The sequence below is a fragment of the Seriola dumerili genome, unplaced genomic scaffold, assembly GCF_002260705.1.
Source record: "Seriola dumerili isolate Sdu_G_001 unplaced genomic scaffold, Sdu_1.0 BDQW01000002.1, whole genome shotgun sequence".
Lineage (NCBI taxonomy): Eukaryota > Metazoa > Chordata > Actinopteri > Carangiformes > Carangidae > Seriola > Seriola dumerili.
The window spans coordinates 9,041,254-9,063,662 of NW_019174257.1; the positions used below are offsets into that span (position 1 = coordinate 9,041,254).

The 22,409-nt window shown below is 38.5% G+C and overlaps 1 protein-coding gene across 1 annotated transcript in view; it reads right to left on the reverse strand.

Annotated features, from left to right (window-relative positions):
- Nucleotides 1-22,409, reverse strand: part of raver2 (ribonucleoprotein, PTB binding 2) — a gene marked incomplete at its 5' end in the record, with an annotated part of 78,965 nt that overhangs the window by 53,206 nt on the left and 3,350 nt on the right. Inside the window, one exon of the mRNA XM_022765616.1 lies at nucleotides 8,590-8,656. Within this exon, the coding sequence (XP_022621337.1) occupies nucleotides 8,590-8,656 (67 nt within the window). The remainder of the gene's footprint in view (nucleotides 1-8,589; nucleotides 8,657-22,409) is intronic.

Consider the following 22,409-nt stretch of genomic DNA (forward strand, 5'->3'; position numbering starts at 1 on the left):
TGTGTGTGTGTGTGTTGGGAGGGTGAGTGTTTAGGGAAAAAAGTCATCATTAGCTGAGGAGCTGAAGCAACAGCCTGGAGCAAAGCCGCAAATGGAGACGCAGAGACACTTATACACACAGTCGGACACGCTTAAACACACACATTAACACAGGTATGTGCAGTGCAGGACACACTGACAGAGACAGACACATAAACACTCCCATCACTATGACCTAATAAGTCCAACGGTGGAGGCTGGCTCAGTGAACTGATACGATCATGGGGTGCAGATGTATGCCAAAGCAGTTCCGAGCAGCACATTTCAATTAGAGCAGAGGTCGAGAACGAGCCAGAAGGAGGTCCGCTAACTAGTCATAGTAAGAAAAACACTTCTGAGAAATATAAGACACACAGAAGACAACAGTTCATCACTGTAATCTGTTTTGCTAGACCTAATAAATTCAATTAGAGAAAACACAGGGAAACACTGTGTACCATGAGTAAATTACCATCAGCTCAATTATTAATGCCAGAAAAACTTATCTGTGTGTGTAATTAAGGCCTATATCATGGGAAAAGCCAGTTACATACACCTCAAGGAAAGGGACTCTAACACTGAAGTAAATGAATTGCAATTACAAACACTGTTGCAAAGGTCAGTTTTAATAAGATGAATGGTAATTAGAAGCATTTCTCAGCTATAGAGGAGGTCTGGTACATGGGAACTTTTCAAGACACAACCAAACAAACCTCCTCATCACCCTTTGCTTCAATTGCAGGTACAGTAAAGGACAATAACTTGGCCTAGCCAATATTAGCCTATCAAATATATAAAAGTGTATATTTCTGCTGAAAAGTAACAACATACTGCAGCACAGAAAAGCCAGAAATATATTTGAAGTACTGCGAAATAGAGAAGCACTGATATGATCAGCTGGATCGATATCAGCCCAGACATAGTGGCATAGCAATGCCTAATAATATTGTCTTATTGATCCCAATGAGTTACATGCAATGAGGTAGTTGTATAGATTTTATTTGGGAAATTATAAGAAAAATCTATTGTACATTAGGTATTGAAAATGGGTCCTGGGAGAGAAAGAGTCAGTGAAACCTTACAGAAGAGTATCACCATTATCGTTTATCAGCAAGTAAGCACTGACAGGTTTATGTTTCAGCTGGTAAGTGATCATAAGGATCCCAAGTGATGATGTTCTTTTGGCCTACACATCACTTTTTGAACTATCCAGAGCAATAGCTTCAAAAATCACAATGATATATAACTGACTCCCTTAACAATGTGGAACAGCTGTCACAAGTTAAAATAAACTAACAAGGACATGGTCAATGATGGCTCTGTCATAAAGCTGTGTAAGTTAAAAGTTTTCACAGCTGATAGGAATGATGGCCAAACATGAAAATAAAATGTACGTAAACAGTAATTGAACTGTATTTCCATTTAGGAATGTCTTTTTTATTTGTTTTCTAACTTTATATTTCTCTAGATTTAAAAATAAGTAAATAAATAAATAAATAAATAAATAAATCACCCTGGGTTTGATTATTACAATTATATAAAAGATAAAAAATAGTTGTAAACAGTCACAGCTTTGCTTTAAGTCAGTTTCAAATTTTAATATGGGGTCTATATTTTAATATAAGTACATACATGAAATGCAATGTGGTCACTTTGGGCAGATATCGATCCATTTGATCATATTAGTGCTTCTCTATTTCGCAGTACTTCAAACATATTTCTGGCTTTTCTGTGCTGCAGTATGTTGTTACTTTTCAGCTGTTACTTTTCAGCTGAAATATATATATATATAAAAAAGTGAAAATGAAACTGATGTAAACAAACGTTAAGTCCTCTCAGTCTTTTAACAGACTCATTGCTTTAAGGAGTTCCCAAGTAGACACAAACACACACATCTAAAAACAAACTGTCACATTCCCAAGTGACCAGCTTAACATTGAAAAATAATTTGTGCATGCTTGACTGTGTTTTTGTGTCTGCATATGTGATCATCTCAGCGAATATGTCTGCATTTCACATCAATTATAAAAATCTCTCTGCACACATAAAACCATAAAGCCATTTCCTGTTCCCTGGGGGAATGATGCCATTTTTGATCCATGACTCCTTGACAACAGAGCCTGACCCATATGGGTTTCATAAATACCAGAACTGATATTAGGACATAATGAAAAATGACTGTGGACTGTGGATGGCCTGTGGAATGTAATTGTCTATAGAACAGTCTCTTTATGTTAGAGGGCTGAAAGTAGAGACCTGTTTGATTAATTATGATTTAGTCAATTAAATACAAATTGAATATTTCTGTGTAACGTACAGCACCACTGTTAAACAGAATTTTCCATAATTTAGAAAAAACAAAAACAAAAAAAAACAAAAAACAAATGATTTTTCCATGTTGCGCCATTTTGTAAGAAAAACTTTACAATCAGAGTTCACAAAGGGAACTTCCATTTCCCTTGTGCGATTAATATTTCATTGTGCATTTATTACAGAGCCTAGCGGCTGATAACAACAGCAGAGAGATATATAAAACCAATATAAAACCAATTTCATATTAAAGCTAATTTGACTGATAACAGCTGTGTTCTGCATCACAATGCCAAGATGTGCACCGGGCTTAATATTTTTTCCTCTTAACAACGGAATCTATTAAACAAATTTTACAAGGGTTCTAAATTCTTCAAGTGAGCCCAGTTTGACTTTGATGAAAGATTATTAATCAAGCAGCATGATTTGTAGGCAAATGATTTTACATCATAAAAAATTTAACATTTTTCCAATTCAACCTTGTGGGGAAATGTAAGTGAACTCGCTGACCTGTTGATCACCTCCTTTGTTAAAGCTGAACAAGCTACATCAAAGCCAGCTACGTCCTCGAAGATAGATGAACAGATTAGCTAGCCGGGCTAGAGCCGATTCCGGGATAATTCTCTGCCGAGAACTAAGCAACTAAATGAACCGAGATTGATTACGCTCATTCTGTCCACCCCCGTCTCCCCTTTCACCACCTGCTGATACAGTGAGCCGAAGTCTCGCCTCACTCCAGATTCTTGTTAATCTTTGCCAATATTAAGAGGTATTGAGTAGTAGATATGAAGAGAAAATGTTAAAATACATTCTGCCACTAAGGGTAGTGGAACCCTAGTTAGCTTGAATAGTGGGCAGGACTTCAGCTCCCATTAATGTTTGAGTGTTTCATTCCCATAATGATCTTTCTATTAGGAGAAACGTGTGTGCGTGCGTGTGTGTGTGTGTGTGTGTGTGAGTCAGCTAAAGTTGCAATACTTAACATTAAGTGTTGTTTAGCTACTCTTTAACAACAACTGATACTACACAAGAGATATTCAGACTAAATATGATGATGTGATGACATTGATAAGCAGTTGAAATAGATTACACGATAATCATTGTTTAGTTATCATTGACTGTCTCCCATCCCATCCCATTAGATTCTATTTGTGCCAGTGGGGAGAGTGGTGATCTAAAGTAGCGTAGTGTTTTGCACAAGCCCAGTCCCAGCACACTCTGGCTCTACAATGAAGCAACGGCGAAAAGAGATCTTTTATGTTATTATGTCGCTTTTTCCTTTTTCACCACAGTGAGAAAAAAATCCATATCATCCCGGCCGAACAGCTATGACCTAACAGTCAAAAAAAAAGGGAGGGGAACAACAACACTTTCACAAACTGCGCTTCATACGTGCAGCTCTGTAAAAGCTCAGCAGTGAGCACATTGCAAAAAAAGGTTTTGCTTAAAAAACTTCAATGATCTCAAGGATCCTACTTTCATGAAAAGGAAGAATAGACACCAGGAGGCCTTCGACACATGAAAGTAATACAAACATAGCGAAGTGAAGGGATGCTCTCACATTCACACGTCACTGTCCTGTTAATTTAACACCTTTAAAATTAACACAAGGGGACATTTTCAGCCATTACATTTTTTTCTGTTTCACAAGATTTAAATCACTGCTGAAAACTTTCCTCACACAAAAGGAAATTGTCAGTGAAACAATTTTGCAGTGAGTATAGGTCAAATTCTGAGACATACACACTGTAGATCACTACATATGATCCTGGCATTTGGTAAACGATAGAAAATTTACACTACTGTGTGGTCTCAACAGTGCAGTTCAAAGTGTACTTAACTCTGAACTTTCCAACAAATTTTCAGGTCATACACTTAAAAACATTTTCACAGAGTGCTACACTTCAAAATGTTCAACTCTTGCATGGTGGTCACAGACAGAAACAGACAGAAAATCTAGTTATTTCTAATCTGTGAGACTGGAGAGACAGAGAAGGTGAAAGAGAGAAAGAGGGAGAGGGAAAGAGGAAGGCAGTGGTGAGTCAGACTGTAAACACTTGGTTGGGGTGAAGTTATCCAGCTGCCATGAAAACTGATCCAATAGCTGGCGAGTTCAAGCTGACTGTCTTGTCACACACACACTTATACACTCACACACGACTAACACCACTCTCCCTATAAAAACACATAGACACACAGCTGTACACTTGTAATGATGCACTTTTAACTGCACACAAGTATGTATACATCAGCACAAACAGACACCAAGTATAAAACCACAGAAGCCAAGGTTGATGGGACTGTGTATTTAGGGTGAGTGAAGAGGCGACAAGCCAGGGGGTTACTGGATCAAGGCAAAATATGCACACGTGTAAAGCTACAGATCAATCTTCAACACCTCTAACTGAAGCAACCAGGGATCTCCCACCACACATGTACAAACACACACTTACAGGCATGCACTTATACCAGCTCAGGGAACAATGTCCACCCTGCCTGCTGGGGCTGCATCCCACCTTAAACAATTGTACATTTGTACTTAATTCAACAGAATGAAAGAATTGATGAGCAGTATCACTAAGTTTAACTGTCCACATTGTCTCTACACAGAAAACCCAGAGAGCCAACAGCCCAGCTCCAGCAGAGCCCACAGTCTTTAAGTAAACAAATCCCAAATAAGGTGTAATGGTTTTAAGATTAACCATGCTTAGTGTCCAAGGTTACAAAACATTTACTGCAGGTAGGAGTTTAAGTAGAATAAGATACAACATACTAAAAATTTGTCAATCTGTCATTTTGATTTGAAAATGTCCTCTAAAGTAAAGTTAAGCAAGCTTCTTATGGCCTCTTTCCTTGGGTCAAGTTCAGGGCTCAAATTTATCAGTACCAGTTGGGTTCATTTGGAACATGTCTGCAAGACACAGGTCTCAGTTTTAGGCCCGCGCAGAACTCTACTCTGAAGTGGATACATTTGATAACAGTGGGATTGTGTTGTACAGCAGGGGAAATCTTTAAAAATGCCATGCAGAGTTAATAGAGTGCAGGTTTTCATTCCAATTGATCATCTCTGCAGGTGAGCTCTTTGGTTAGAATAACTGTTTGGCTCCTCGCAGCACATAGCTGGCCACCAGTAATGTGCATTATGGTGAGCAGACAGGGATGGGCACTAACATATAGCTGCAGGATTAAAGGAATATCATTTCTTGGGAAACACACTTATTCTTTTTTCCGAGAGTTGGATGAGAAGACAGATACGACTCTCATGTCTCGTGTATGGTAAATATGAAGCTGTATCAGCAGCTGGTGGATTTTTACACTTTTCTACAGATTAAACAAATGAGAAATAGCATGTTAATTAGTGAGCTTTAGAGGTGCGATTAGCTACATGGCTGCTGGCTCCAGCCACATACTTAGCATAAAGACATGAAAGAAAACAAAGACACCTTTCCCAATATGTCAAACTATTTTTTCTAACTTTTTGTTACCTCCAACTCCCTCTGATCACTCATCATTTCATCATGCAATAAGGGATTTATGGTTTGTGCTGCCAGATGAGTTGATGAGCATATTAATAGAGATTTTATCACATGTATCATTACAGCAGCCAAGGAATTTACTGGTAGCCTCAGTTAAGGGGACAGCAGTAATGAACTGTGTTCGAGTTACTGTTTTATTTACACGTTAACTGTGTTTGCAAGACATTCCTGAACGCTGATCAGTTTCAAGCTCAAACGTAAAGCTGATCAACTGAAAGTTCCTGCTCTTGCCTTGGAGCACTCAGAGCCTCCCACTGCTTCACCTATGCTGGAAGGTTCGATTTTAACATAGTCCTTAATAAAATTCATGACGATATTATCTGGAAAAATAACTTAAGAGAAAATCCTCCCTACCGATCTTGCTTTCACCCGAGGCTCTCGGCAGAACTCTTTGAAGATGAATGTAAATTCCTCTCAAAACATTCTCCATCTTAATTCAAAGAGCTAATATTGAGACACCCAGATGTTACTACATTATGTTGTCAAACTGCTGAAATAAGTCCTTGAAATGAAATGAGTGGTACTTCACTAAAGAGGAAAATATATAGATTCAAAATAAAGTGGGAGGGTGAAAGTGTTGATTGAAAGGGAGAGACTGACAGAGATCATGTCAGAGAAGGAATGACAGCGAGTGAGAGAGAGAGAGATAATGGAGAGTAAGGTAAGACAGAGAGGGAAGAGAGGAAAGAAACAAACAGGAAGTGGTGCCATTGCTAGCACCAATCTAAGTTTAAGCAAAAATTCAACTTTGTCTTCAACAGCCTCTAATGTTCATGATGCTGGATTCTCATCCCACTCCACCCACCTCTGCACATCAGAGCTCAACACCCAACGCCACCGCAGCGGCCTAATTAGTGGAGTACTGTGGCTGCTGGTCCGATGAGGACCTGTGTTTCATCAGGCTCTCATTTGCTCTGAAACGGCATTAACCTTTTGGACAGGCTGGTGCTTTGATTTCTCAGCTGTTTACAGCTCCCAGCTACTTTCTAAAAGCGTTATGTTTCAGGTGCTTGGCTGGCTGCACGGACTAAATATAGGCACTATGTAAGATTTCCCTGGAAAGGGACACACTCTAGGGGCAGAGGGCCTGTTCAGTGTGTGTGTGTGTGTGTGTGTGTGTGTGTGTGTGTGTGTGTGTGTGTGTGTGTGTGTGTGTCTTCTTGTTTTTCGAGACTTATGAGGACCAAATGTACTCAGAAGGTGAGGAGGATAGGGAAAACACTTAATTTACAGAGAAATTTTGGGCTAGGATTAAACTACTATAATTAAAATGTGTCCCGAAAAAAAGGTGTGTAGTGGTTAAGATTAAAATTATTGTGTGTGAATTACTGTATGTGCAAAAACTATAGTGTATCTTTATGGTAGATTAAAAGTTATGCACCCATGATTTGTACAAGGACTTTAAAAACAGATTTTAACTCAACACCACACTGCCACTCAAATGCTTTAACTTGTTCTTTACTTTAGAACCACTTGAAGTTATATCTAGCGCTGACTCGTTATCCTAGTCCTCTATTCCTCAAATCACCTCAGTCAGTTTTGCGACCACTTCTACTAGCCAGCTAGCCGATTTTTTAGTATGCAACACTGCAGAATCCATCACCCCTGACAAGAGCTTAATCCTTTAAAATTCAAGTGATATGGACAGACAGTCACACAAGAAAGTTTGATTACCTTCAGTGAAAGGCAAGATACGATATGATACTAAAAACCATTGCCACTCCACTGCTCACTATACTAACTCTCTGTTAGCCTTGGTGCCCTCAGTGTTATGTAGCCTCCTAGCGTCTCTACTATACACAAGTCATATCTATAAATGAATAAGAAAAATCCTTAAGCCTGTAGCGAAGTCAGGTCAATCAAGTCAATTGTATTTATGTAGGCTAGCCCAATATTACAAGTTTAACATGAGGACCTTTACAATCTGTACACTGTACGACACCCTCTTATCCTTCAAAAGCCTTTAAGAAATGGGAAGCAACTGGAGCACAGTTTACTGATTTCCCGTTAACATTATACTGTATCATTTAATGGTAATATTGAAATTCAGGTTCAATTCAAATTCGAGTCAATTCATAGAGGAATTTGATATTTTGTTTTTTTCTTTAAAGTCATAACTACCATTACTGTGCTGAAAATCAAACAACAGTAATAACAGTATCTAAAAATATATATTTTACAGAAATGTTTAAAAAATCCTGTACTGAGTAAGTTGGAAAATTTGGAGTCAAAGGCAAATGTATCCACCAGCCTGACCCCTACAGTATTTCTACAGTATGTTTAACTATTACAGTGTTACAGTCATGCTCCAGGCCACCCACACAGTAGACACCATTGCCGCTCTACTTTCCATATAACTATAAACATACATTTGTGATGACAGATATAACATGGCTGTACATTTAAGGTTTAGTTTAGAAGTTCATTTGAGCAAACCTGCTTTGGTGTGTATGTGTGCGTGTTCTTATACGTCCATCTTTGTGAGGACCAAGGCCACAGGACATTTTGTCACATCCTTACTTCTTTAAAGTGCTGTTTAAGAGCCAAGACTTGGTTTTAGGGTTTGGGTTAGAATTAGGTTATGGTTAGGGTAACGGTAGGCAATTCATTGTGTTGGTAAAGGTTCGATGCTAGGGAATACATTATGTTCATGAAAGTCCTCACAGGTATTGGAGTACAAGAATGTGTGAGTATGTCTGTATGCCTGGTTAAGTGCAAGATTTACCTGTGCCTTTGTTGCGGTCCACAAAGCAGTACTTCAGTTCATATTCTTTCAGAATTTCATGGACTTCCTATAAAGAGACAGAATGAGAGAGAGATGTGATTTTAGCCAAAAGAAGAAACAAGTGCTCAAACATTTCAAATGTAAAATATACAAGTCTAAACTATCAACTTGAGGCCTGCAACCAACAATTATTTTAATTTATCAACTAATCTAACATTTGTTTAATCAAATAAATTCATTATTGTCAATCTTCTCAAAATTGACAAAACTGCTTGAAGTTACCAAAGTGATGACATAATCACCTATTTAAAAGTGACTAAAATTATTTTCTTTCTCAATAATTATTTACGGTGTCAGGTAATTTGCAGTGCACCAAGTAATATGTTACTCAGTTAAAAAATTTGCAATTGCACCATGCAAAATGCAATTAAATTTGGCCAGTAAATAAACTCTGTAGTGCCCGACTTGATTCACAAAGTCATCTCAGGACACTACTATTTTAAGAGCAAGACAATTATTCACTATTCAACTTTTCAATAACACACTGAGTATTCAAATAATCACTATGACAACTTGAATTAAGATAAATATAATAAAATGGACTCATAACACTGATGAAACCTTATTTTTGACACCTGAGCAAACTCTTTTCCTTCACAATGAACTCTTTGATGGGAAACTCCCCCAATCGCAGTAATTTGTCTCTAATGGGTAATAACGTTAAAAAAAAATGAAAAAATTGTATTGTATTTTCAAAGATGAAAGGTGTCTCCTGTCAAGCTTATAATCACAGCAGCCCACTACACAGCACTCTAATCCACATGGACACACACGCACAGCTTCATATGAAAGAAAGAAATCTGATTTTATTTTTTTTAAGAAGTGTGGTTTCCACTCTCCTGAAGAAATGGTTTTGTTCTTCCAGTGACAGCCTATGATGAGACAAGAAAGGGAGCAAAGAGAGAGATGTAATAGCACAGCAAGAGAAGCTCACACCCTGCCTGAATGTGTTATGAACTCCACTGCTCACTATACTAAATATGTTAGCCTTGGTGCCTTCATGATGGCTTTCACTGTTATGTAGCCTCACAGAGGTTCTGCTGCACACAAGTCAATGACAGTATAAACTGCTTAGAGCATGGCATCAAGTATTTTTTTTTTTTTTTTTTTTTTTTTTAAGATATGCTCCTGTGATATGAGCAACCTTGTAGATCCAGTCACTGTCAAACCTGTCCAAGAACACAACAGCTCCAGATCGAACACAGGAACACAGTGTAGGTGGAAAGGCTGAAGAGTGAGCAAAAAAAAAAGAAAAAAAAAAAAGAAAAAAAAAGAAGAAGAAACAATCACCACCCACAGTGCTAAAACAACCTGCGAGCCTCAGTCTAAACTCTGACAGTGGAAAGATCACTTCAACATAGAGCAATTACTGTTAAGTGCCAGCAGAGACACAATGTAATGGCCACTGCATGATGCACATCATACAGGACTTTCAAACTGGTTTATCCTCTGTTGCACAGTGAATTCTCCACGATCTAAGTAACTGCGGTGAGATTCTCTCCCTACTTGTCACACTGGGCCTCATGCAAGAACCACCATATGAATAGACTGGTTCTTGTGTGGAACGTACGAGTTGTTTAACAGAATTGGCATTCACCAATTTTCTTGTGTTAAGAGATCTCAGGTACAAATAAAACATCCAGATCTGGTTTACAAATCATGTCATTGTTCACAAGGGAAGAAAAAACAAACAAACAAAAAAAAAAAAAAAACACTAATTTGACCTGAAGTCATAATTCCTTAGTCTGTATGAATTTTGACACTGCTTTAAATAACCAAAACTAATTAAAATAAAACATCTGAGACCATTACAATAACCACATCATTATCATCATCATGGCTTGCCATTTTACTCAGAGGTTTTAGATTATGATTTTTATTAATGTTTTGGCACAGAAACTTAAACATTACAGTATTTAGGAGAATTCTCTCACTCCAGCAGCTGCTTCAGGGTCTTTATGCAGTCCACTGTGCAGCATCATCCTCTGTTGCACCTGACAGTGTAACATTGCTCTAATTTGAAGCTCTGTAGATTATAATATTATCTTGTCTAATATCTCAGAGAATAGCTCTAAGACTGTCATACCCCCATGACCACTTCTCATATTAGTCATGGACCGCTTTGCCTTAGAAATACATTTATTTCGTGTGTAACCTCCTCATCTTCAATCATTCCCTCTTTATTTCTGTCACAGTACAGCGCTGGTCTGATTATATGTTTCAGGGTCCCTAATATCCCTATTGACTCGGCTAAAGGTGTTATCTTTTTGTTTGACGATATCTGACAGCAGGATTTGAAGCTGTGCAGTGTCAAATTATTCTTTTTAATCTCTGGAAACATTTTTTGTGAATTAAACCTCTCCACACACAGAGTAGAACTGGTAGCCTTATTTAGCATTTTTAGTGGTGTCCTTTATGCTAGTGATCACATCTCACAAACATGCACCTCCTCATAAGAGAGTTTGATGAATCCAACTTAGAACACTCATATGAGCAAACCTCACAGGAAAAAAAGGATAAGAATATGAAAATGTTCTTGTGGCCCATAGTCTTTTCCACTTCCTCCCACCCTGTCTGTCATTAAGTTACTATTCAATCTTTCAAAATGCAGTGAAGAAAGTGGTGGGTTGGAGCAAATAAATAGGCTTGAATGCGGAAAAAACAGTCTTTACAGAAATGTTTAGTATTTGGGAGGAAGCATCTGCTTGTCGCCAGCTAATGTTGCCCAAATTCAGTGTTTTTATCCACTGCTAGCTAATGTTGGCCATGTTTTGTGCTTCCATTCAAAGATGAAAACAAAGAAATGAACTCTGCATTATTGTAATTCACCAGCTTGTGGTCATGCAATGGTCAATTTTTACATTAGAGAGCAAGCTGGGTTGACATTTCCAGGACATCATGTGGACAGATACTTCACAGAAAACATTTCCATTCCCATTTATCACATCAATTTTTACAAAGAAGAAAAAAAAACAAAATCTGCCTCAACATTTCAGGTGTTCTTATATGTACATTTTCTCTCTTTCCTCTAACCACCCGTCCAGCCCACTCAGGTACACAGTGAGCAGGCATGTTCCCTATCGGTGAAGGCTATGTGAGGCAGCCCACACAGAGGGTCAACTCGCTCGCCCTTAAAAAAAATCAGCGCAGAGTGAGCTGTAATAGCAAAGAGGGAAACAGAGAGAGTGAGAGAGATTTTAGTTTTGGATCTGTGCTTCATGTTTATCTCTTCCATGATCCATCTGTCCTGCTACAGAAAGAAAAGGCATGAATGGAGGAATTAGTCTGACGAGGTGAAGAGAAACCGCTTGAAACCAAAACCATCATTATTTGTATATAGCCGACACCCCAACCTCTTCTCTGAGAAACAGGTGAAAAATCTACCAATGCAGTAAGTACAGCCTGGCTGACATTGGATTCTAGAAGCAGATGCAAATATTAATGTTTAGGAGTTTTACAAAATGCTGATGTCAGAAAGTAGTGAAAAATGCCCTTTATAACAGCCCACAGTCCAAGGTGATATATATTTTCCTTACCCGTTTTACCATTTACCAACATCTAATCCTCATATCCGAGTAGCTGGAACCAGACACTGTTTTCTGTCAATTGCTTAATCTTTTCATTGACTACTTGCAGCACATTTTGACATAAACTTTACCAAACAATCATGATACAGATTCCCTTGGATTTGTTTCTGTTGTTTGGGGTTTTTGTGACCAAGAACTACAATGAGGAAGAGATTTTATAGTAAAAATAAACTTGGTGTTGTGTCATGGACAAACAAAGTAATGACTGTTTCTGTAGTAACCTAATACCGGCCAACATGTTGGCCGACTGGTAAGAACATTTCAACCAATTTTCAAAACAGAAATCAATTTCCTCAACATAATGTGAGGTTTCTGCTCTAGAATCAAAAAATATTTTTAAAAAATTTTTTCCAAGTAAACAAAGCTTTAAGGGTTTTACCAGACTTCGTCTTTAAAATGCCAATGCACACTCGTACCATTATAAAACAGGACTGTAGACAATTAAACAATAAGGTAAATACTCTAAGAATAAAATAAGTTTTAAACATCTTGGATCAAAGCAGGCCTGCAAAAATATGATCATTTAGGCAAAGCGATTTAAGGTGGTAGTGAGCACTGGACAGTATGCAGACACTGACACTGACCAAGCACATTACTTGTTGACATTCAGACAAGGTTAAATCATGCCTCTGTCATTCTCTCCAGTGCTAGTTTATTGTGTGGCCCTGTGCTGCTCTGTGCTTGAGCTGAAAGTTTGTCTCTCACAGCTCTGGCACATTACAAGACATTTAAAGACTATTTTTAGGAGCCCAAACAGCCCTGCCTCTCGTCTCAGCAACACAATTTACCAGTTGAGCAAACCATGCTGCTCTTTAAAAAAAAAAAAGAAAAAAAGAAAAGATATTCCAGTTTGTTTCACCCTATTTCCTTTTACATGTCATGATTTACTGCCGTCTTAATAGTTGCTATGGTGGTTTACATCCACTATATTCCATCAAGGTCTTCTATGGTGTTCCACTTTGTTTCATTGAGATTCCTAATACACTATTTCAAAAGCTTTCTAATTAACACTGCTGTAATAGCTTTCAAAACAGCCACGGGTTCAGTAAAGAGACAGTAAGGCAAACCAGCCTACAGCTTTAAATTCAAGGAGAGCAACACACATACTCTACTAAAACTAAACACACTTACTGCAAATCATAACACCTTGATTTTTCAATTTGAGTCAACATAAAGCTACACTTTTTAACCACCACTCTAACCACTGCATAAGTAGATACAGTTAACGTCATTCCACATTTAAAAACTCACCTGTCCTGCCCCACCACAAGTCTTCAAGACCAACAGTGATTAGATAGAGAACCTGGACCACATGTGGTCAGATGCAGCAGGGCAACCTGCTATAGTTTTTCCTGTTCAAGGCCATTCTACACTATGTTCCTCATATCAAGATGTTGTATAGTATAACTGAGCATGTGATTTTGACCCTATACTGTTCACTCTGCTAGTTTCAACATTTCAAGAAGGTGACATTTCCAGCAAGTCCAGTCAGTACCCCAGCACCAGCCTTATCCCCAGGGCCAGTGTCAGTGCGTGCATGTGTGGATGCACACATATGCAGGCTGGGCTTGATAAGGAATGTGATAGCAGCCTTGTCCAACACCTGGTATGACTACATAAAGCCCATAGCCATAGTGTAGGTTCATGAAGGAACGTGAATTCACTTGCACCACCCAAATCATCAGCTTCACACCTGCTCAGGTAACGAAACACTGAGCACGCAGCTCTGGACTTGCAAAACACTGCTGCTACTGCCAACTTTTATTCACTGACCAATGACTGCAATGTATGCCAAGACCAACACCCACCACCGCAGCCTTCACCTTATTATGCCACTTAATTTTGAGCTACTGCAGGCATATTTATATCATTGTACTGTCTGTACAGATGTGAACTGGAATTAAAGTTCCGTGAAGATTCGTGTGAATGTCTTTGCGGCTCGATGCAGAAAAGGGAATTACAGGTAACCATAGGTTGTGCAGGCTAGCAGAGGAGCCAACTCACACACCTCCCAAATCTCAACAAGGCATTGTGCTGCCTGGTGCATTAAACCAGCTGCTTGGTTTCTTTTGCAAGTAGGGTTTGTAACTGAAAAGCAAAAAGTCCATACGAGTATAAAAGAAATAGCCAAGCAAACATCTCTGGAAAACATCTGTGCACAGTCGCTTACAAGCTGCCCAGAGAAGCTGTTCCAGCCCAACCAAATACACCCTGCTAGCATCAAGACCTGCATCACTGCAAAGAAACACGCATTGCTGCATCAAAGATACACCACTGTTCTATTACCCAGCACTGGAACAAGTAAATGACTCTGAAAAGCAGCCATTTTATCACTTTGGTATCTGCTATGTGCTATAAGTCAGACAACATACTATACTATTTTCAAGACAGCAGTTTGGGTAAATGGTTAAGGAGGCTGTCCTTCAAACAGATGACCCTGTATGAGGTTTAAACAACACACTGAATCCTTACCAGCACTTATGTATCCAACTATTTCAAACATCCCAAGAGGCAGAACCAAAGAATTTCCCATCGCATATTTTAAGTGTCATAAGTGTTAAGATAGATTACTTTCATTTCAATGCAGTGGCAAGTCTCATCCTTGTTGCCTTTCATTTGTTCTGGGCTTTGACCCCTTCAATCTTTAATACTGACAGCCTTTACCATTTACCACTACAGGTATTTCTAATTCTCCCTGTTGCACTTTGTAAGTCACTCTGAAGAGGATCATATTTTATAGTGTGAAGTGCACAAGGTAATGCAAATGTGAGGTGAGAAAGCCAAACCACAATGTTTTTCACACACACACACACACACACACACACACCTCTTTTGTTCTGCAGTCACAAATGAGATGGCTTACAAACACAAACAGAGCCACTGGGGGAAAGTGAAAGAGTGGTCTATCATTTCAACTTTGTGTGTGTGTGTGAGTGAGAGAGAAAGTGAGAGAGAGTGGTAGAGGGATAAGGTAGGATTGGGGGACAAACGCACTCTGCATGGCCTCTTTACTGGCAGTAACCATGTCCTTGACCTACTGATAGAGTGATATATGCTACAGAGAGAGAACAGAGGATGAAGCCGAGGTCTGCCAGAAAGCAGAACACTCCTCCAACACTCAACTCTACCATGTGGTTTGAAATTATTAGCATTACAATAACCACATCATTATCACTCACATTTATAGAGCTGCTATAATAGCTCTGAATTCATACCAGTGATTTAGTGGTTTTATGAGCAGTGTAACCTGATGTAGTCTATCAGCAAAGGAGAGCTAATATCTTATATCTAGATACAAGACAAAACCTGGATTTTTATATTGGATGATGATACATTATTTATATAAACAAAATGTCTATTTCTTAAAGAAAATTAAGGAATCATTTTTCTACGTCCATTTCCATTTCACTATTCAGGGCTCAAAAACACTTTAATGGAAAACATCTAATGTTGTTCATATTAAAAGGCATGAATGGCATTTATCAGACAGTGTAAAATGTTCTTGTTCCCTCATGCTTTCAAACAAATCTATAACAGCTAGCAATCAGTTACACAGAGACAGAGACATATGGGTGGGAGTCTATATGGGTGGGTGGGTGCTTGAGTGTGTGTGGGTGAGTGGGTGAGTGGTTGAGTGAGTGAGAGAGAGAGAGAGAGAGAGAGAGAGAGAGAGAGAGAGAGAGAGAGGAGAGAGAGAGAGAGAGAGAGAGAGAGAGAGAGAGAGAGAGAGAGAGAGACAGGTGGCTCAAACCATGCACAGCACGGATCACTGGCCCATCAAATGCCTGCCAGGAGAGCTTCTGAGAAAACATGCACACTCGCATATTGTGAGCAGACAACCATAAACACACAGACGTGCAGACATCTCTTTATCTTTCATCCTTCATTTCTCTCTCTCTCAAAAAAATTCTGAGTTACCACACCTTGCATTCTAGTTTAACATCCTCGCTCTGCAGCAGCAGAGGTACAGCTCCTCGTTCCTTTTTATTCTCTTGCTCTTCTGTTCTCCTTCTCTCATTTCCTCTACATCCAGGCCACCCCCCTCTTTGCTTCCTAACTTGTTGATGTTGCATGATATATCCACCTTTCAGGTACAGTAAGTGGGTACCTTACCTAAGCATGCACTGACTCATTAAAGCACAAACTTCACAATCTGGTCAGTAGCTCTTCTAAGCACCTTTCAGGTAGCCTAGATTGGGATAGAAGTACTGGCATACAGTAGGCATGGGTATGAGTACTCAAGTACTCGTTGTTGATGTAACTATTCGAGTAGCATTTCACTACTCATGCACGTGTTGTTTTTGGCTGCATTAGTTCAACTCAGTTGGCGTGCAAATAACATGCAGTTCAAGATATGTGGCGTTAAACTTGCATATCATGTTCTCCGACAGCCACACAGCAGGCGTGGTCGGGGAGGTCCGTGTCCGACTGGAAACACAAGCTTAACATTCCGCTTGTGTCTCCAGTCGGACACGGACCTCCCATATTTCTCTTTTTTTTTTTTAAATAAATGGTAAATAAATAAATAAATAAATAAATAATATATATAATTTGTGAGTAATCGAGTACTTGTTCATAAGGTAATGAGAGTACTCGAATATTGAAATTACTGAAAATGTTTATCCCTAGTATACAGAAACCTACAATTAGTTTGTGCCTAAATCAATGCTATTAATATTAAGTACACAATACACCAAAATGTATAATATTTATCATCTTATGACATAGATAACAGCAGATTCAATACTCTGATTACTCTTTGACTACTAAATGCCTTTTCCAATGCAGTTTGGCCTTAGGATTCATTAAATGCCATTAGTCATGAGTTTCTGAATACATGTTTTGAAGGCTGGAGCTCAGCATATCATTCACAACCATCTTTATCAGTTGTTAGAGTCAGAAAATTCAGAGTAAGAGAGTGTGGGTGGAGCTGAGGTGGCACAAGCAATAAGTAGTCATCACTGTGAGGTGTGATTGACTCAAACAAAGCATGTCTCAAAATAAACTTCTCTTTATATCTTAATAATTCCTCAACCGGACATTATTCAAAACCACCAAGACGCCCATTAATAAATTAAATTACCATTCATTACTATTAAAACTTAATTCGTTGTTAGGAAAAGGTACTGGCTTTGAATTTTATGTGGGAAGTTGGTGGACCACTTCTTGGTCAAAAGATTATGTATATCCACTTCTTATTTTCACCCTGTTTCCATGTTACTTAAATAGAGGAGCTGGTTGATTTGATCTCAGCAAGGAAGGAACCATCGGGCTTAGGGAAGCAGGTGGCTTGCCCTGAGACAGGACTGATTCTGCTGTCAGCCAGTACGACCGCACCTCCCTCCCCTCTCCACACCCACCCGTCTCTGCTTGGCTCAGGCCCTGAAGCGACTGGGCTCAGATTGGAGGTTATTTCCCCCACTGAGCTAACAGTCACTGCTCCTCACATATCAGCAGCGTCCTTCAGACATCAGGTCAAAACATCATTTAAAAATGCTCGTTATTTTTGTATGAGCTGGCCTGCAGTAATCAGTGTGTGGGGATGTGCCAGATAATATAAAATCAAAATATACTTTTACAATATGTGTTGACAAAGGGAAGTAACAGTCTACACTTTTGTGCAGAGATCTGGTAAATCCTAGCCTTCAGGTAAACAACACAACCAAAAAAATTATTATTTTACCTGGGTGGTGAAGACTGCTGAAATATTTGGCTTTTACGTTAATGTCAGAAATCTTTTAACTATACTCAGAGGACAGTTTTAGCACCAAGCTACAGCATGAAGCATCATCATGGCAGCAGAAAAAGCACAGCAACTGCAGAGATATGTGGAGACTGGCAGAGAAGCTCTTAGACATAAAAGCTAAATGGCCTCTTGGAGTCATTTGTGCTCATAAACCAAGGCGCCAGTGAAAGCACCGGGCACATCAACAGGCTGGATGTGGGAAAGTTACTGTCTTCTATGCTTACATTGGACACATTCTTGTACCAATACTGACTATAAACAATCAAAAGCAGCTTCACAATACTGGACTCATATACTAAGCATTTGGTCAAGTGTTTTAGTTTGTAAAATTGTATCATATAAACAAAGATTTTAAATATAATTTAAATAACAGCTTTGTAATAGCTTTATTTAGAATATCTGTGAGGTGAAATAAAAATAATGTTTTAGATCTGATGTATTTGAATAAGCAAATTTCACCTGTAACTAGATTTGATGAAAATATGTTCAAATTGACCATCTTGAGTTAATGTTTTACATTAACACTGTTCTGTAAGGCTGATGCTGAAGTATGAATAAATTGGATTATGAGATTCTGTTAAAAGATGGAAAAAAATTGATAGTCAGTGTATTTAATACATTTTCACTTAATCACATGCTAGTAACAAATAAATAAAAGATAATTTGCTCTTTGTTTCATATCATTATGAAATAAATACTTCTTGGGAGAGGGAGGTTGGCGCTAAGTAGACAATCTTACGCAATCTTAATCAATCATTAAGACAGTCATTTTGGCCTCTGTAAAATGACAATGACAATAACTGATAGATTGACCGAGAGTATAAATAATGGCAGCCCTGGATAAAGTACATAATGCTGCTGTTCAGTTGAGCATGTAGTGGTGGCATTTTTGTCTTTTTTATTTTTTATTCTGACAGAATGACAGTCCTGTGGGTAAAATAAAACTCCTAAAAGTGATTTATGAAAATAAACCACTGATACAAGGGAGGATGGATAGCTTCATTCTGTTAGTTCCTACTCTGCCATCAGCATCTTGCAAGAGTCATTGAAACCTGTCAGACTGAGCATTGTGCATTATTTACACACTCTTTAGGCAACACTTTTTTTACATTTACTGTATGCTCTTTCGTATGGCTTACTCTTGTCATTTTGATCTGACTGAGGCATTTGCCCCGACAGAGCTGCCACTAACTGGATTTTATTTTGTTGTTGACTTGAATATATGAGGTCAGATGTTTCTGTCAGAATTTGATTACATAGTGCATCTTCTGAGTGTAATCACTGGGTTTTGATCAGTGTGGTATTACGTCTCCTCTCTCCTCTCGTCCACAGGAAACTCGAAACATGCAGGCCAGACCCATTTTAAAATGATCTCCCCCATTTCATTACGCCACCCTCACTTCCAAAAATCGCGATTCAAATGTTTGATCAGTCTTAATTCATGTATTAAAAGCATCTTGCCTAATTTCAAGTCTGAGCTGCTCCTATATGAGCACTGAGGGTGAAGAACTCCAGTAAACAGGGACCAGCAGGATCCTGATCTACTAACAATGTCAAACGCCCCTCCCGCTCTATCTCACACTGACACAAACAAAGACACAACCACAGCAGCACTTGTGAACAGCAGGTGCTCATAGCTTGCAAAGTCCGATCCGAATCTAACCAACACTATGAGAGAATGTCAAGAGGAGGAATGGAAATATAGAGACTGGTGTAAAGACATTTTCTTACTGGAAGTTATAATGGCTCTTCTGAATGAAGCTGTATAATATAGCTCAACTAAGAAAACTACTTATTTCTCTTTAGCCTTTTTTCCAATTTTTCACCACATTCTTCCTGCACTGGTCCAGTCAACGCATCTCACTCTCTTGCTAGGTTACTCCTGAACCTTTTATCCAGTCAGCGCAATTCCCATTTTATTCCCAAAACATTTAATCCATGCCATGCTGCCACCCTACCCATGGGATTACAGGTTATAGAATACATGTAGGTAAGTGAGACAAAAAAAAATATAGGATAATCAAATAACTGTATCAATTACTCAAACATAAACCATGGAAGAAAAGGGGGAAAGGGAAATGCTGTCTGCTGTAATAGCACATTTATGGGGTCCACTCTACTCTCTATCAAGGGGTTCCTGTAGATTCATAAAAAGGGCCGTCATTTCATAACAACGGTTCAAAAGGGTGCTCTGAGTGTGTCTTTAATTTTCTCTAGCTTTAAGAAATACATAACATCTTTGACCCAATGAGAAAAGGATGGAGGAGTGTGTTGCTTCCATTTTAAAAAGGATAAAATATCTTGGAAGGAGTGTAGTGAAAGCTATGACCACATAGGTTTTATTTGGTAGGACAGCACAGGACTCCTTTGATGTTAAACCAAAGAGGGCACAGACTGGATCAGGGTCAAATGGGATTTCAAACATCTCACTAAAAGCTTTAAAATTTGAGAGATTCGGATACAGCAAGAACACGTGCATCAAGTCTGCTGGCTGGCCTCTACAACAAGAGCAAAATGACTCAAACGTTCAGATAATTTTTTGCTAATCTAGCATTAGTAAAATGCTAGCTAAGCCATGTTTAGTGGATGTAGACGATGTGTGTACCAAGTCCAAGGAAGAGTCCCATTGGTCAGCTGTTAAAACTACACCAAGATCAGAGCCCTAAGCTATTTTTAAATGTTCAATGGGGTGTGGATTAATGTTGTTAATGAGCTCATAAATCTGCGATATCAGTCCTTCACAGTACAGGAGTTCAAGTCAAGGATATGGTCAATGTGATTTTATGGGCTTATCTGGAAATGAATTAGTCTGGTTGTGTTATATGTGATTTTGCTTACATTTTCCATACCATAATATATACTGAAAACAGTCATCATGGTCCTCAACTGGTTCAACATTATATTCTCCAGCCAAGTTCATTTTAAGTCAGCTACATGTTCGAGGGCCAAGGCTAAATTGTGCCATATAATGAGTAAATAAGTAACCTGTATTAACTTGTTGATTTATCCTGGTTGTAATAACAGTCAGTCTAACAGGTGCATATTGAATGCTACTAGAGCCCGACCGATTTAGCGGTTGCCCAATTTTATCGGCTGATATTGGCCTATCACAGATATATTGGTGTTGGCGCATATATTCTCCGATATGCGCCAATATGAATACTTTTAAGAAGCAATAATGCAGTGGAAATATTCGGGTCAAGTCAAGTTATATAGGCAGCTTTTTATGTATATTTGATTTTTTGTTTTCATTCAAGTTAAATATACGTATATACACACGCACACACATACATATTTGTTCTTATGTTTTTTAGTTATGGTTATTTATTTTTATAGTTATTTTATTTAATTCTCAGTGAAGTTTACCGTTTCAGTGCACTGATGTCATTTTGGACAATAAAGTTTAAGTGTTTATATATAATCGGCCAATATATCGATATCAGAATTTTTTTTAAATTCCTAATATTGGTAATGGCACCAAAATTCCAATATCGCTCAGGCCCTACCACAAACATCTGCAAACCCCTGAGGTGACTAATGCCACAGTAAACAGCTAAATAACAACAATGTGCACACATGGGCACAGTGATGACAGTGATGAAGGCTGCCCACTGTCAGGAGGGGTAGATTTCATGAACATCTGCTACTGACACAGACACATCACAGCATGTAAAGCAAGAGGAGGAAGTGGGTGGAAAGAGAACAGCTCAGGCGCACACTGCTTTGTCACATTTACATGTATTTGTGTTTACCTGTACATATGCAAATACAACTGCACTCACACACAGCCTGGTGTTGAAAAGAAAACATAAACATATGTACATATAGTCCACAGCTTGCATAGGTTTTGTCTGCTTCTAAGAAGCTGAATAATTCAGGAATTTATCAGAAGACCTAAGGAGCTTATCTCCTCCCAATGCACAAACATACATTACCACTTTTACCTTCTTCTACATCTGAAAAATATGTTTTTACGCTACTCTTGGATTTAATGAACCTAATTTTTATTCTTTTTGAAATGAAACAGAGCCTGGGGTGAACAGTTGGGGCAAAATTTTTGCTCAAAACCTCTAAAGTTCAAAGCTCAAAAACAAACCTAAAAGGAATACTTCCAACTTGGTCATTTGTGACTGGGAAACCAGTAATGGATCATGTCCAAGGTTGGGATCTGATAATCAGATTCCCTATGCTCCAACACTAACACTAATCTCTTGTCAGACTCTTTTTTCCTCTTAGTTTAGCTTTCATGAATATGGCATCAATAATTTAAGCTTATCGATTTAGTAGTTCTGAATTAGTACCTACAGTATTTGGAGCAAGTAGTTCATGAAACATAGGGTGTAAAATGTATATATGACACACCTGTTATTCCGATGTGTAAAATGTGTACAGAAATCAGCCGAAAGTGCACTGCTTCTACAGATCAA